Source organism: Amblyomma mixtum, chromosome 3 (assembly GCF_055824585.1).
Source record: "Amblyomma mixtum isolate Tamu chromosome 3, ASM5582458v1, whole genome shotgun sequence".
Lineage (NCBI taxonomy): Eukaryota > Metazoa > Arthropoda > Arachnida > Ixodida > Ixodidae > Amblyomma > Amblyomma mixtum.
This window is the reverse complement of record NC_143014.1, coordinates 224,075,399-224,088,737: the sequence shown is the minus strand read 5'-3', so window position 1 is coordinate 224,088,737 and position 13,339 is coordinate 224,075,399. Positions and strand designations below refer to the sequence as shown.

At 49.0% G+C, this 13,339-nt stretch overlaps 1 protein-coding gene across 2 annotated transcripts in view; it reads right to left on the bottom strand.

Moving 5' to 3' along the window:
• Positions 1–5,538, bottom strand: part of LOC149353823 (uncharacterized) — a 43,997-nt gene extending 38,459 nt beyond the window's left edge. For both annotated transcript variants that reach the window (XM_089582860.1, XM_089582861.1), the window contains exon 1: positions 3,964–5,538. In XM_089582860.1, the coding sequence (XP_089438986.1) occupies positions 3,964–4,841 (878 nt within the window). In that variant the 5' untranslated portion in view covers positions 4,842–5,538. The remainder of the gene's footprint in view (positions 1–3,963) is intronic.
• Positions 5,539–13,339: the final 7,801 nt, after the last annotated feature.

The following is a 13,339-nucleotide window of genomic DNA, read 5'->3' as shown; positions in this document are numbered from 1 at the left end:
GAAAAAAAAAACAGACAAAATGTTGCAACGATTCGCGGTCACGATAGAGAGAAAATCGCCGCTTCCATTTAAGGGTGACAGATCTTGAATCGGCAACTGCTGCTCTATTGAGTAATACTTTTTGGGGGGCTAGTTGGTGCATGTTTCCAGAAAAGGGTTGTAGGTTTGTTAAATATGCTGTGGGAGTCGTCTACCAGATTCCTGTGACGTGCGGAAAGAAGTACATCGGCCAAACCGGCCGCTGTATTAACGACCGATTAGCAGAGCACAATCGGGATTTAAAAAATGGCACAGGCTCACATCTGCCCCATCACTGTAAAGCCTGCAGTGAAGAAAGAAAGATTAAGTGCACAGCAAGGCTGAAAGAAATGACGGTTTTAAGCAGAAGTCAGGACCAGACAGCCCGTGAACTGTTAGAGGCTTTTTATATCAAAAGCAACTGTAGCGACTGTGTTAGTACCCCATCAATTGCAATATATAAGAATGAAACTGCTTTTTTAGATACACGGGGGTGAGACACCTGTGTGACTCGGCTATCTCCTTTTTCAATTTTTTCAATTTTTGTACAACTCTCCCGCGCATGTGTGGTTCTTGCGATCCTTCTTGATTGTTTGTCTTATATTCATTCGCGTTCGCGGTGAATAAATCAGAAGTTGCGCCTGTCCCGTCTAGCTTTCTGTGTGTTGTCTGTTTCGGCGCTACAACCGTTTTCTGGAAACATGCTGTTCTATTCCATGCGGCGTACGGGAAAGCATTACAGCACGTATGTCATTGCACTACAATTATCAAGCAAGGCCCGCAGATCCGAAACAAGAAGCGCTCTGCACTGAATGAATGACTCGTAATTTCTATCCGTGTTCAAGAAACTTGACTGGGTCCACCTCGCATAAATTAGACAATTTTAAATAAATAGAATATTGCACGTCAAGTGTTCGGTATGTCGTGCGTCGGGGGGCGCCTTACATTTTTAAGAAAAAGGTTGGAGAATTCACTAACTACTAACCGGATACTTGTCCCGAAAACTACTACCTTCTTTGTAACTGGAAGTGGAAGCGTAACTAGTGAAAGTTACTGCCTGAAGAAACTACTCAAGAGCACTGCAGTCGCAGACCAAAAGGTAGTAGTATTTGCTAAGAAAATGGACTGACACTGTTTTCGCGTATGCTGCTGCTAGGTTCTTGGTACGGCGTGTTGGCGTGGCTTGTTTAAATTTGTGTACGTTGGAAAGATAAGAAAGCGATATGTTCAATTTGACCAATGCCCGACCCCAGTGAGAGCTACCAGTGTGTGCTAACTGTAAATCACACATCTAGGCTAAGATATATTGGGTATTACATGCACAAATTATGAAAAGCAATGGCATCAAAAAACCCTACCAGGCACACAAAAAGGTTAAGATAGCACGAAAAGCGAAACTCAGAAAGGGTCACACAAGTGCGACACGCGCACTGCGCGTGTACAGGCATAGCTTTTTCGGACTTATATACTCCGTAAATCTGACCCTGAGTTACGCGCTAGTGGTTCTTACCCGTTGAGCTAATATACCATACTTAATTATGAAGTTGCGATGTAGAAAGAGGTTAGTCTGCCAAACTGTACGACGCTGCAAAAATGTTTAATTACAAAACCAATTTATTCATAGAACAGTTTGCCAATTACCCTCTACTACTTTATTTTATAGGTAAAGGAACGTTTGCTAACCGCGTACTAACTAGATGGGCCTACTTTTACTAGCTACCTTTAACAGTTAGTAAATGTTTAGTGAAAGAGAAGCAAAAAGCAGTTAGAGTTGGCAACTGTTGCACTTACTACCTCTTTACTACCCTTTTCTTTAAGTGTGTAGTTTAAGCCATCGGCCTATTCAGGACAACCACATGATGATGGGACAGCTTTATCCTGTGCTGGAACAATGCCAAATATGGCCTCTTCCGTGGGAGCGGAGGCCGGAGTTCAGGTAACAGGGCAATTGTACCTCGGGCATGATCGAGCCGGCATTCAAAGCGCCGCCGGTGCTACTACAACGGGTGCAACTTTGTACCACGCTCGTGTGCCAGTGTGCAACTAAGGGGTGCGCGAGGCATCACAGCGTTCATGTCGCTCGTTGGATTACCGGCTCGCGCGGAACTACGCGGTTTTAGCGCCAACTAAATCTTCCATGCCCGCTTCCTTAACAGCGAAGTCAGCGCAGTCGAGAAGCGCCACGGTTGCACAGTGCGTTCGCCTCGAATGACTTGGCGCGAGCGCCTGCATGCTGTCTACGGCCGAAATCTTTGCAACAAGGCGGCACAGCGTTTCATGGGTTTCATATTTAAGAAAAAAAAAAACGCATCCATTGCACAAAAAAATGGCGCGAAACAACCGTAAACAAAGAAACAACCCTAACCATTTGTACGTTACAGGGCATCGCGGTACGAAACGGCTGCAAAAAACGGCTGTTATAGCCACAGCTTGGCCTTGCATTTTAAACGATACGGAAGAGCGATAAGGCTTCCACATCGCAGTTAAAAAAAGAAGAAAGGAGGTTAGACAACACGCAGAGAATGCTGCAGCAAACTGGGCGAGCATAATTTGGCCACTGCTCAGAGGAATAAGTGAAAAAAAAAAGAGTGCAAGGTCTACACATGTACGAAGGCAGAGGGAAAAAAATGCACAGGGCTTGAATAATGACCGGACAATCCTAAAAGTAATGAAAATCAAACGCGGAGGAATATTTTCGGAAGCACTGATGCGATTTCCTGTTATATGAGGTGGCTCATGCGCATTATTCGAGCTTGTGAACGAAGTTTCCTTCCAAATTTTCGAGATCTCTAAAGAAACCTAGCATTCAAAGTCCGCAGCTATATTTCAAGCTTTCTCGCAATATTCTATCAACCCCGATACTTTTCAGATATATGGAAAAGAAGATTGCACTCAAATCACGGTAACATAATAGAACTGATGCTTGGGCGAGTTAGTATGTCATATAAAAAAAAGAAAACACCCCGTACTTTTGACAGAGGAGAAAAGAGAGACACGAGGACGGGCGCTGTCTCAGATAAAGTATATCACCTCATTCCAAGCAATAAACTTTTTTGTTGCAAGTCCGCGCCCGTCAGTCTTCTCGCCCTGTAAGAGTACGCGCTGTTCTTTTTTGAAAGGGTAATATAGGTCCCGCTTTGTCTCGAGATTCTGTCGCGGTAAACGAGCTCTATCTTTAAGCTTTTATTTCAAAGACAAAAAAAAAAACAAGCTTTGATAATGACATATGCGGAATAACCAACCTCTTATTTGCTGTCCCAAGATCACTTGCTGTATTATTTATTGCTATCACTAAAAGTTAACTACATAAAGTGTTCATTTTCGCCGCATCGCCAGTTCCAACTTCTTTTATAAGTGTTGTTCACGGTTCACTTGATTATGCCCGTAAATTGGATCTCTGGCATCCCTTTCCCACCACATTTCTTTTGAAGTAGGCCGATCACGTACTCGTACCAACACGTTTTCCACGTCATTCTTGGAAATCTCTACAGCGGGGTGCCTTTTTGCATGACGTCGCTGCGATCACATGCCCATCAATTTTTTTTTCTCAATTCATAAGTGTTGTTCTTCGCGTACGAAAACATACATGCTAACTTGCTTTTCTCTGTATAACCCCACCCTTTATGTAACACCTCCGGGTGCCTCACCTGGAGTAGGCTCTCAAGCTATGTCATGTGTCGCAAGTGGGACGTTCTTCCTTTTCGCTAGTTGCAAGACGATGAGTGGTTCTGTATCAAATGCATCATCTTGACACCTGCTACGGTGGGTACTGGCTTTCACACAATGCAGAACTCGAATGAACATATTGCTGAGCGCAACCTTCCATTCGGGACATTGTAAAGGCGCATGGCTAGGCCTCTACAACGTCGCAAAAGGAAGACTGCGTCGTTACATGTGAATAGTGAAGCGAGCGACGGGGCATACGCTTCGAAACAGTGCACTTACGCGAGCAGTGGCAGGCAGTGCAGCAGCGGCAGCGTGACCGCGTACCACACAAGCACCAGGACCTTCATGAAGTGCTCTTTGATGCTGTTCCGGACCACCACCGAGTAGACGCGAGCCACGAAGAGCACCAGCGACGGCGCGTGCATCAGACCCAGCGTCGTCACGCACAGCCACGTCCGCTCCTCGTAGTACGCGATGGCGAGGAGCGCATTCGACACGAGAACGGCCAGCAGCAGCAAGAAGGCGAGCGTGGAAGGCGCGACCAGCGCTCCGCATCCCATCCTCACACCGCGGCGTCTGGCACGCTCCGTCTCTGCACTGTTGCAGCTGGGCCATGGCGATTCTTCCTCATTCGTGGTCACCACGACGCCGCTGCTACTGCCGTCTTCCTCGTGCTCCTTGGCCGCCGCTTCTAAGGCCGCGGCGATCTCTTTCTCCTTGACTTCCGCTTCCTCCATGAAGAGCTGCACGACGAGCCGCTCGGTGCTGGTCAGCTCGTTGGATGGTGTCCGTGGGGTCGAGACCGGCGAGCACCTTCTCCCGCTGATAACGCTGCTGGCCGGTGTTGCGCAGCCAATGGACGTCGTCTGCGTCAGTTCGGTGCCGCTGTCGTCCCCGCCGTCTGCGGCACTGTCGCGGCGTTGCCGCGAGCTGAGAAGCTCGATGAACGCGTCGGCGTCGTCGCCTGCCACGCCTTCTATGAGGCTCCAGGTGCCGGAGGAACTGAACGTGGTAACGATGCTGGACTGTTCCGCCACTCGTGCTTGCCTGGAGAGCTTGACCCTGGCGTAGCGCTGCTGTCGCGGCGGTGCACGGTACTGGAAGCGCGCGTCGCTGCGGGCGCCGCAGGTGCAGCGACAGGGAGACCCGTAGCTCATGTAGCCGAAGCGCTCACTGGGCGTAGCAGGCCCGCTGACGACACTACAGAGCCGTCCTTGAGCGGGCGAGGTAGCGATGCCAGCCTCGGCTGCAGCGCGTGGGAACTTGTCTCGGCGGCGGTGGACATGCAGCGATGATCATCCTCAAAGGGTTCCCGCGTCCGTTCCGTTGCTGTCAATAGGCAGTCAGTCCGCTCCGAGTTCCTTTCATGGCGGTAGCTGTCTTTGCACCGGAAAAAGCGGTCGGTCGTCATCAAACAACGCACTTCAGAATGACGTGTAGTACCTGAAAAATTTCAAAAAACCTGATGGTTCTACGCCGTGTGCACTGAATGACCTGCAGCATGGCGAATCACAGCAGCGTCAACTGATTGTTGCCTTCCTGCAATGTCACGTGGATTGGCTGTTTTTCTTGCCGTGGCGGGCCGGCGCGTGCCGAGCGCAGGGACGATGCCAGCACATGCAGTTTTCCACACGCTCGCGAAGCATGCCCGTTCTGTTGGAGAGCGACGACGCGACCTTCCCCCGCGGCGGGGGAGCACCAGACCGTCTCGACTGACGCACGGGCAGTGCCCGTGTGCGGCGGGCCTTGTTGAGACCGTTCCGCTTGTATCGAGGGCTGGAAGCGAAAGATATAGAATCCGTTATCCGGGAGTGCCGCAGAGCCGCAAAAGAGCCCGCAACGACGACGCACTATCGCCTCTCCTTTTTCTCGCGGCCCACCTGAGACTGATAGCGAGGGAATACGTTTTCTTGGCTCCTTCTTTCCCCCCCGTGCCTGCCATCTCCCGCGCTCTTTTTCTCGGTTCGCTCCGTGTTTGCCCTTTTTTCTTCTTCTTCTGTGCCTCGGAGACGTAGTCATTTGAAAATTGCTGTTTTCCGCCCGCCCCACGTGGCACAGTGTCGTCACCGTCGCACTAAAGCCTTGCCACATTGCGGCTCCCCCTCAGCTCTCGGTCCTTCTTGGAGGTAGCTTTGGCACGCCTTCTTATCGTCCTGTCACATCTTTGTTTTACTTATACCTTCCCCGCTCGTGGGCAGCGGAAGCCTTTGTTTTTGCTCGCGCCTCTGTTGATAAAGAAGCGAGCGCGGAGTTTGACCGGTGGCTTTCGCCACGTTTGTCTGGTCCACTCACGCGTGGCCTTGCATGTCTGACAACGGGAAACGCCGTCTCCGAAGCGACGTTGGTACGGTGCACTTTGTTACCCTATCGAAGGCAGGTTCACACGCTGTTGTTTGTTGCGACGCAAATGTTTTGAACAGGACTCGTGTCCGCAGGACGCAGCTCGGTGTCATGAGCGTATCGGTTGTTTGCCAACGCAACCTTTTATCGCCGCGCAAAACATCGATGTCTGCGGGTTGCGTCAAGGATTAAGGGAGCACTGCTAAATGACCTAACAGCGCTGGTGTCAAGACCACTGGGAATTTGGGGAGAAGGGCTTTGGCTCGTGGTTGGTGCACTCGTAGGCACAGTATGCCCGCTGAACTGCACAAGGTCGCGCGGCAGTGCACTTAGATAAGAAATCAATATTCTGTTGGCTTTTGGCGCTACTTGTACGCTTAAGCCTGTTTCACATGCAAGCGAAAATGCTAGCGAATCCTGTCGCCGCGGCGGAAAAACCTGTTTTGAGTCGTCGCTGCGATGTGCGGCGAGGTTTCAACAAGTTGGAAATTTTCGCTGCGACGCGCCGCTCGATTGCTCAGTCGCTTGCATGTGAACCGGCCTTTACGCTCTGCTTTCGAAGAATACACGCAGGCACGGAGTCAAAAAGGGATACTATGACAGGCGGCTTGGTGCTTGACTACGTTGTTACTCCCACGCCGAAGCACACGCGATACTTGAGAAATATCGAGTTCTGAATCTTCAGAAAACGTCTACTCAGGTCATTAAGAAAAAGAAATGAATGAAAAGGAAAGAGCTTCGCGTTCAGTTTGCCAGTTGGGCCTTGTTGACATAACAGCATAACAGCGTAACCTGCAATACTTCAAGTGGATCCAGATTTACTCTTTTTTTTTTTGTAGGCGTGATCTTTAGGTATCAGCGCAAGTGCAGTTGGGTGATCTGAATTTTGTAAAATTTACAGGTACCTTAAAGTGACCCTGGACCCTGTAAAAAATTGCCTAATGATCTTTAGGTAGGGCCGAAACAATCACCCTACTAATACTCCTGACAGTGCGAATTTCATTGCGAAGCACTCTTGGCCCGGGCTCTGCGAGCATTCGCGGTAATAATAATAATAATAATAATAATAATAATAATAATAATAATAATAATAATAATAATAATAATAATAATAATAATAATAATAATCTTTATTTTTTAATCAAAACGATGGAAGGGGCCGTGGGTAAAAGTTGCAAGGCAGCTTGACGAGAGCCCACGGTCCCCTCTACAAGGCGATGCAAGAGCACACGTGAACATACAGAAATGTGCACAAAAGACAACGCAACACTTTTTTATTCTGAACACGAGAGTAAGAAAAAAAAATCAAAATTCCTTACATTCATCGCATACAAAGTGGCGTTGTTCGCCACTTTGTAGTGCGACCTAAATCAATTGTAGAAAAAATGTAAGGTAATGTTTCCATGCAATAATTGGCGTTGTTGTGACCGGGGTCCCAGCCAGCGGAAACGGGCGAGACGGGCTGGCGCCATCGGGCTACGCTGATCAAAGGCGCTGTTTTCCGGAGAAAAAGCAAGGAAACGCTGGCCGGGGGGCGGCTTCTGGCGACGGCGTCGGCGTGGACAAAGGCTCTAATCCCCTTCGCCGGCGATGCTGAATGCGGCACTGGTGCCTAACTGCGCTCTGCTGTGGACTAGCAGAGGAGACGGCGACGGCGGTGCCAACCCATTGCCCGCGTGCGCCCTGAGCAGCCGACAAAGCGGGGGTGGTCACGGCGGATTTGCTCCTTCCACCGACCTGAAGAGGTCACCGGTGTGAGCCGTCAGCACTCGCGTCTCCCACGATCAGGAATCGCCGCACAGCAGCGAACGACCTTTTTGGGCCTGGTCGGCCCGCGGCAAACCAAACAGTTCGCGACTGAGAGACGCCAAGTTCCTCCTCGCCAGTGTGTGTGTCTGTGCGGTGTGCGCGGTCACGTGGTGAGGGCGGAGCCTAAGAGGAGGCTCAGGGCCCACTGGACACTCGCCCAGAGTTCGGATTCCCTTGCTGGGGGCCTGGGGAATTACAACGGTACTTAAGCCGCAATCTCTGCTGTGTCACAGAGCTTCTTCCTGACCTCTTGTCGAAAGCTTCTTCCCTGACATCTTGTCGAGAGCTTCACCCTTTTCTGACTTTTGGTCTCGTTGCTATACTGTAAATAATGTAAATAAACCTTCCAAGTTAACTACTCCTCCTGAAGACTTCCCTCCGTAGTCTGCTCGCTTCGTCCCCGTGCGGTGAAGTTCCTGGTCCCGACCACCCAAGCACATCAGCATGGAGAGTGACCACCTTCCAGTATTCAGCGTGGCGTGTAGTATAGAATGTATCTTTTGATTCCAGCTGGGCCATAGGTTGCGAAAAAGTAAGTGTTTTCTTTCAATGCGCGCTTAAATGCAACACTTAGTCTATAATTATACAATTTCCAAACAGGTATTATGCCTCCTTGTAGGAAGAGATCGTGAGCATGAGAACATGTAAGAAACATAAAAAAGGAGTCTATTTTTTTTTTTTTGCAGGATGAACACTTTTTCTATGTTGCTGTGGTAGGGCACCATACTAAAGAGCAATAACAGAGATGATAGTAAACGAGAATCATATATAAGCTTTTTTACGCTAGATGGTAGTATCTTTCTACATCTCGATAGAATCCTAACACTCTATAGTTTACAGCAAACGGAATCAATAGGAATATCCCAAAACATGTTTTGCGAAAAAGTAACCCAAATAATTTTGATACTACTTACAACCTCCATTTTCGTACTCCCGTACATAAGATTTACAAAAAAATTTACACATTTTGATATCGTTGTAAACAGTATGCCTTAGTTCTATTGGTGTTTGCTTCTACATGGTTTGCCGCGGACCACTCCCTAAGTTTTGCAAAAGAGGAGTTTGCTATATCACAGATGCGCTCGCAATGTGAGGCAGAAAAAAATATGATCGGCGTATAATATATGTTTGGCTTCAGCGCACGTATTTACAAGATATAAATACAATATTAAAAATAAAAAGTCCGAAAACACTAGCTTGTGGTAAACCTTTTGCAATCGGTTTTGGGTCGCAGCAGTGCTCACCTATTTGTACGTACTACCGCCGTTGCCCGAGGTAAGGTTTTACGATGTTCAAGCAATGGCCGCGTATTTTATACATTTCCAATTTTTTGAGTAAAATGTAATGAGCAGCACAGTAAAACTCTTTCGTGAAGTCAACGAATTGAAACATACCTGCAGCTGTAAGGCCGCGCTTGACTTCGCAGAACTTTCTCGAAGCCCCCTGCCCGCATGGGCCGCGCAGGCGGGCTCAAAAGAGCGGCGAATTCCGAAGACACTGGCTGAAACATGGTAACTAGCGCTAAAAAACACGTGTGTCCTCCGTCGATATCTTTCCGTTGTCCCTTGTGTTTTTGAGCGCTAGCTACCATGTTTTAGCCAGTGAATCAAAAGCACCAACTAATCCGCCGTTCTTCTTTAATCCTATTCCGAAGACATTGCCAGCTTAAAGGCACCGCTGTGATAGGGGAGTATTGCTTGCACAATGAAGGCGGGTCTGTCGCTAGCACCGAGAAAGGAGCGCGCACGACGCGGAACGAAAGGCACCTGTTGACAATCATCTGCGTCCGAGCGGGCCCGCTGGCACCTTTCATGCCTATTGTCAGTGGCTTCGTGGCACTGGTCAGGCACGTAGGGAGGGAGGGGGTCGAAATTAACCGCCATACCCCCCCCCCCCCGCCCCTCCCCCTGCACACACACACATTACATTAACTTTGAGACCTGACAGATATTCGCCGGTGAACACTGGGCTGCTGTAACAGTATTGCTGTAGCCGAGGCTTGGAAGTGATTGCTAATCGGGTCACCAGTGTTCCTTAAGCGGAGGTCAGAGCCGCGGGCCGAAGTGTACAGAGACGGAAACGTGGGTCTTTAAAGAAAAGGACCCCGAATTGAAGACGTGAAATAGACTGGTAGTCTTTCAGCTAAAAAATGCAGGAATGTTTTTGCCTTTCTCATTATTTGGGAGTCTCTTGTTGCGAAGTTTGTTTCGAAATCTCGAGGCGCTGCCGTTGGAAAGACCTCGCGGAGATCCTTTCAAGGAACTACGTTTCACATCCCAACCCCACAACATTTGAAAGTTATGGACTTTGTAATGCTCGTAGGTATTCCTATGGGGCGCTCTACCCGCTATATCTCTGGCCACCAGAGCTCACCGATGAATGGGAATTTTTACTCTTAGTATATCGTCATGGCCAAAGCTTTATATATAGAAGACCGTGTAAGGAGGATAACTTATCCACGTCATACAGGTGAGCTTACAAGAAGAGAAAGATGAACTGGAGAAAGAAGTAGTTGAAGAGAAGACAGCCTCAACAGAAAAGCACTGGCTTCCATAAGGACAATTGGAGGGAGCGCATTTTTTCAGCATCAGTGGTTCGGGTGTGTATCTGCAATTTCTTTTTTTTTAGTAGCAGCAGCTCTTAAGAGTGCCCATGAGAGGAAAGAATTAACTACAGCCTTCTCCTGTTTACTCTGCTTTTGTTTACAGCTATTAACAATAGAGGTAGAACTAACTACAAGAGCCAGAGTGGAAGCTTGGGCGAGTTGGTGACGGTTTACTTGCCACATAGAGCTAAACAGACAGGGACACAGGGAGACACACACAGGACGGGCGCCCCAGCCGAATGCTCTAACTTGCTACGGCGAGATCTCTTGTAGTTCACTTGCCACATAGCGCTAAACAGACAGGGACACAGGGAGACACACAGCGCTATGCAGCAAGTGAACTACAGGAGGTCACGCCGTAGCAAGTTAGAGCATTCGGCTGGTGAAGGCACTCATCGGTGGCTGTTTCCAGTCGTTCTGTCATTTCCCCTGCGCGCTTCTATATATTGAGGCTCTCGTCTCAACTGGAGACACAAATCCCTGACCCTCGCTTTTAAGTTGAACAATGCTCTCTTGCCTGCGCGCCTCTGACGTTCACCATCTTTCCGAGCGGGGAGAGAAGGCCGCATTTTCCGACAGTATAGTTTCAATAATAAAAGGTGCAGAAATTGTTGGCCCGCGGGAGCAGAAGAAGGAGTAGAATCTGCGAAGAAAACAGCTTTTGCTGATGCAGTGCTAAGCCTACCAAGAGAGGCACGCTATGTATAAAAAATTGAAAGTTGCAGTTGCGTTTGCAGCACTGAGTTGGGCCCTTCCACCGTAACGCCTTCGATGCATTCTAATGTGAAATAAACGTGGTTTCAATCAATCACTGAGTTGGGCTTGAGTTGTTGTTCTTATAAACAACTACAACGAAATTTTTCGTACCTTCTAAACTGTTTCTTTTTCTTGCAGCAAGAACAAGAGAGGGCAGTAGTGAAATGAGTAAGCACATGAGGAATCGCATGCCAAAATGATCGCCTTTCAAACTGAAGCTCGAAAGAGACCCATGCCAATTGCCAGAAATGACGTATAAACGAGAACACTCGGAACCACTCGGGTGCTGCAGCTGGGGCGTTTCTACTGCCCGCAGCGACCAGTTCGCGCATTACAAACGTGCACTGTGCGTCACGCGAACAACGACCGCATGGTTTTGCAGCACTGATAAGGAACGCCCCTGAAAAGGGCCACTTTTTGTTGCGCAGGGTCTGCTTTCGTCATTGTGTAATCGAGGAGAGATGGAGCTGCTAGTGAAGCTTTGGCGAAAACTCTTGTTTATCGGCCAGAATCACCAGATTCAATGTGGTCTTTTGATTCACTCTTACCGAACCAGACAAGGACCACACGAGAACGCCACGCGAAAGGAATCAAACCGCCGTATGACGCACATGGAGGAAAAAAAAAACAAAAACAGTTTTTTTTTTCCCTCCATGATGACGCACACCACTCGCTGTTTTCAGTACTTCGGAAACTCATGCGGCGAGTGCATTCGTGTGTCGCGTATGCGTTCGTACTCCGACGGCCACACAGCATTTAGGCATGTTAATCGCGCCAGAAATTTCGAAGAACTTTACCACAGTGCCAACTCAGGACTGCCAAACCATGTCGTCCATAATCCGCTCGCCCCCGACGGGCCAGGCTGGAGGAGGGCTTGATCGCAGTTTCCCGTACCCACATCACACCTGGTAAGTTTCCTAACTGCGCGACACAGCGCAAGCTGCACGCGTTTTCTGCTGCAGAGCTTTTTAAACACATGTGACAACATCTTGTCGCCATCAGTTTGGCGTTCTAGCGAAAGAAAACTTTCGTTGCAGTTGGCCTTTCATGTGACTGTGAGCCGTGTTCTGCGCGTGCGCCCCCGACTTGTGGCGATTACATTTTTTTCCGCAGAAGCAGTAACAATAAGATGCCGTGGGCATTTAAAAAGCGCACCCAGCACAGCACCGACCAGACCATTTTCCAGCATGGAGTATTGTCGGCTTTACAGAAATTCAGGTGGTGATAGACAGTACCCCACGCCCTGTAAAACGTGTAAATGCATATGATGAAATGCAGCTTGAATAAAAAATAAGCAAGAAATGGGAAATTGATCTTAGCGACAACTGACTGAAAGAAAGCAGAATGAATGACAACTCACGGACACTTCGCCCCATTCCCCCGCCCCAGGGCGAAGAGGTGTCAACGACAGCCGTACTACATTCCCGCCCCAGCGTCGCTCACCCCTATCTGGATCACCTCGCCGTATTCGTGGCACACTCGTTAGAGTGGCGCTCCCCGTCTCCCCATTTCTTTTTTTTTTCTCCAAATGTCCATTATGGCTGAAGTACATCTAGATGACAGATTAGAGAAAATGAACCAGGGAGTTTTACAGCGGGAGCTGTTTCTGGGGAGGCATCCGCTGGGCGACACACGAAGAGCGCCCCTTGACGTTGGATGAGTGTCACGCAATAGGGGTTCGCGGTTCGCCCGAGGATTGTCACAGGTGGCCCTCGCTGCGGAGTCAGAGGACTTTAAGTCGGAGCAGGGTTTACGTAACGAGTTCTTTCACACGCAGTCTCGCACAGCTGAGTAAGTGCCTGTGACAGCTTCCATTCGAAAAACTCTATGGCTTTATCGAAGCTACGGGAAAAGGATAGTTCGCAGTGTCAGTTCGTCTCACGGCGTCGCCGCGGAGTGGGACTCACGGCGCAGTGGCCAATGTGCTCGGATCACGGAGGCCATGCAAAGGGCCCGCATTGATCAAGCACTGCAGCCAGTGGAGCGACTGTATTATCGACGGTAACAGTTGTACTTACTGTGCGGTGGGCGATATATATAGAAACGATAACGTCGCAAGCCAAAACGTGAGGAACAGGCTGCTGATCCATGGTTGAAAAACAGCGCACAAAAAACTAGACACAAGAGTAAAGGCGACGACAGGAC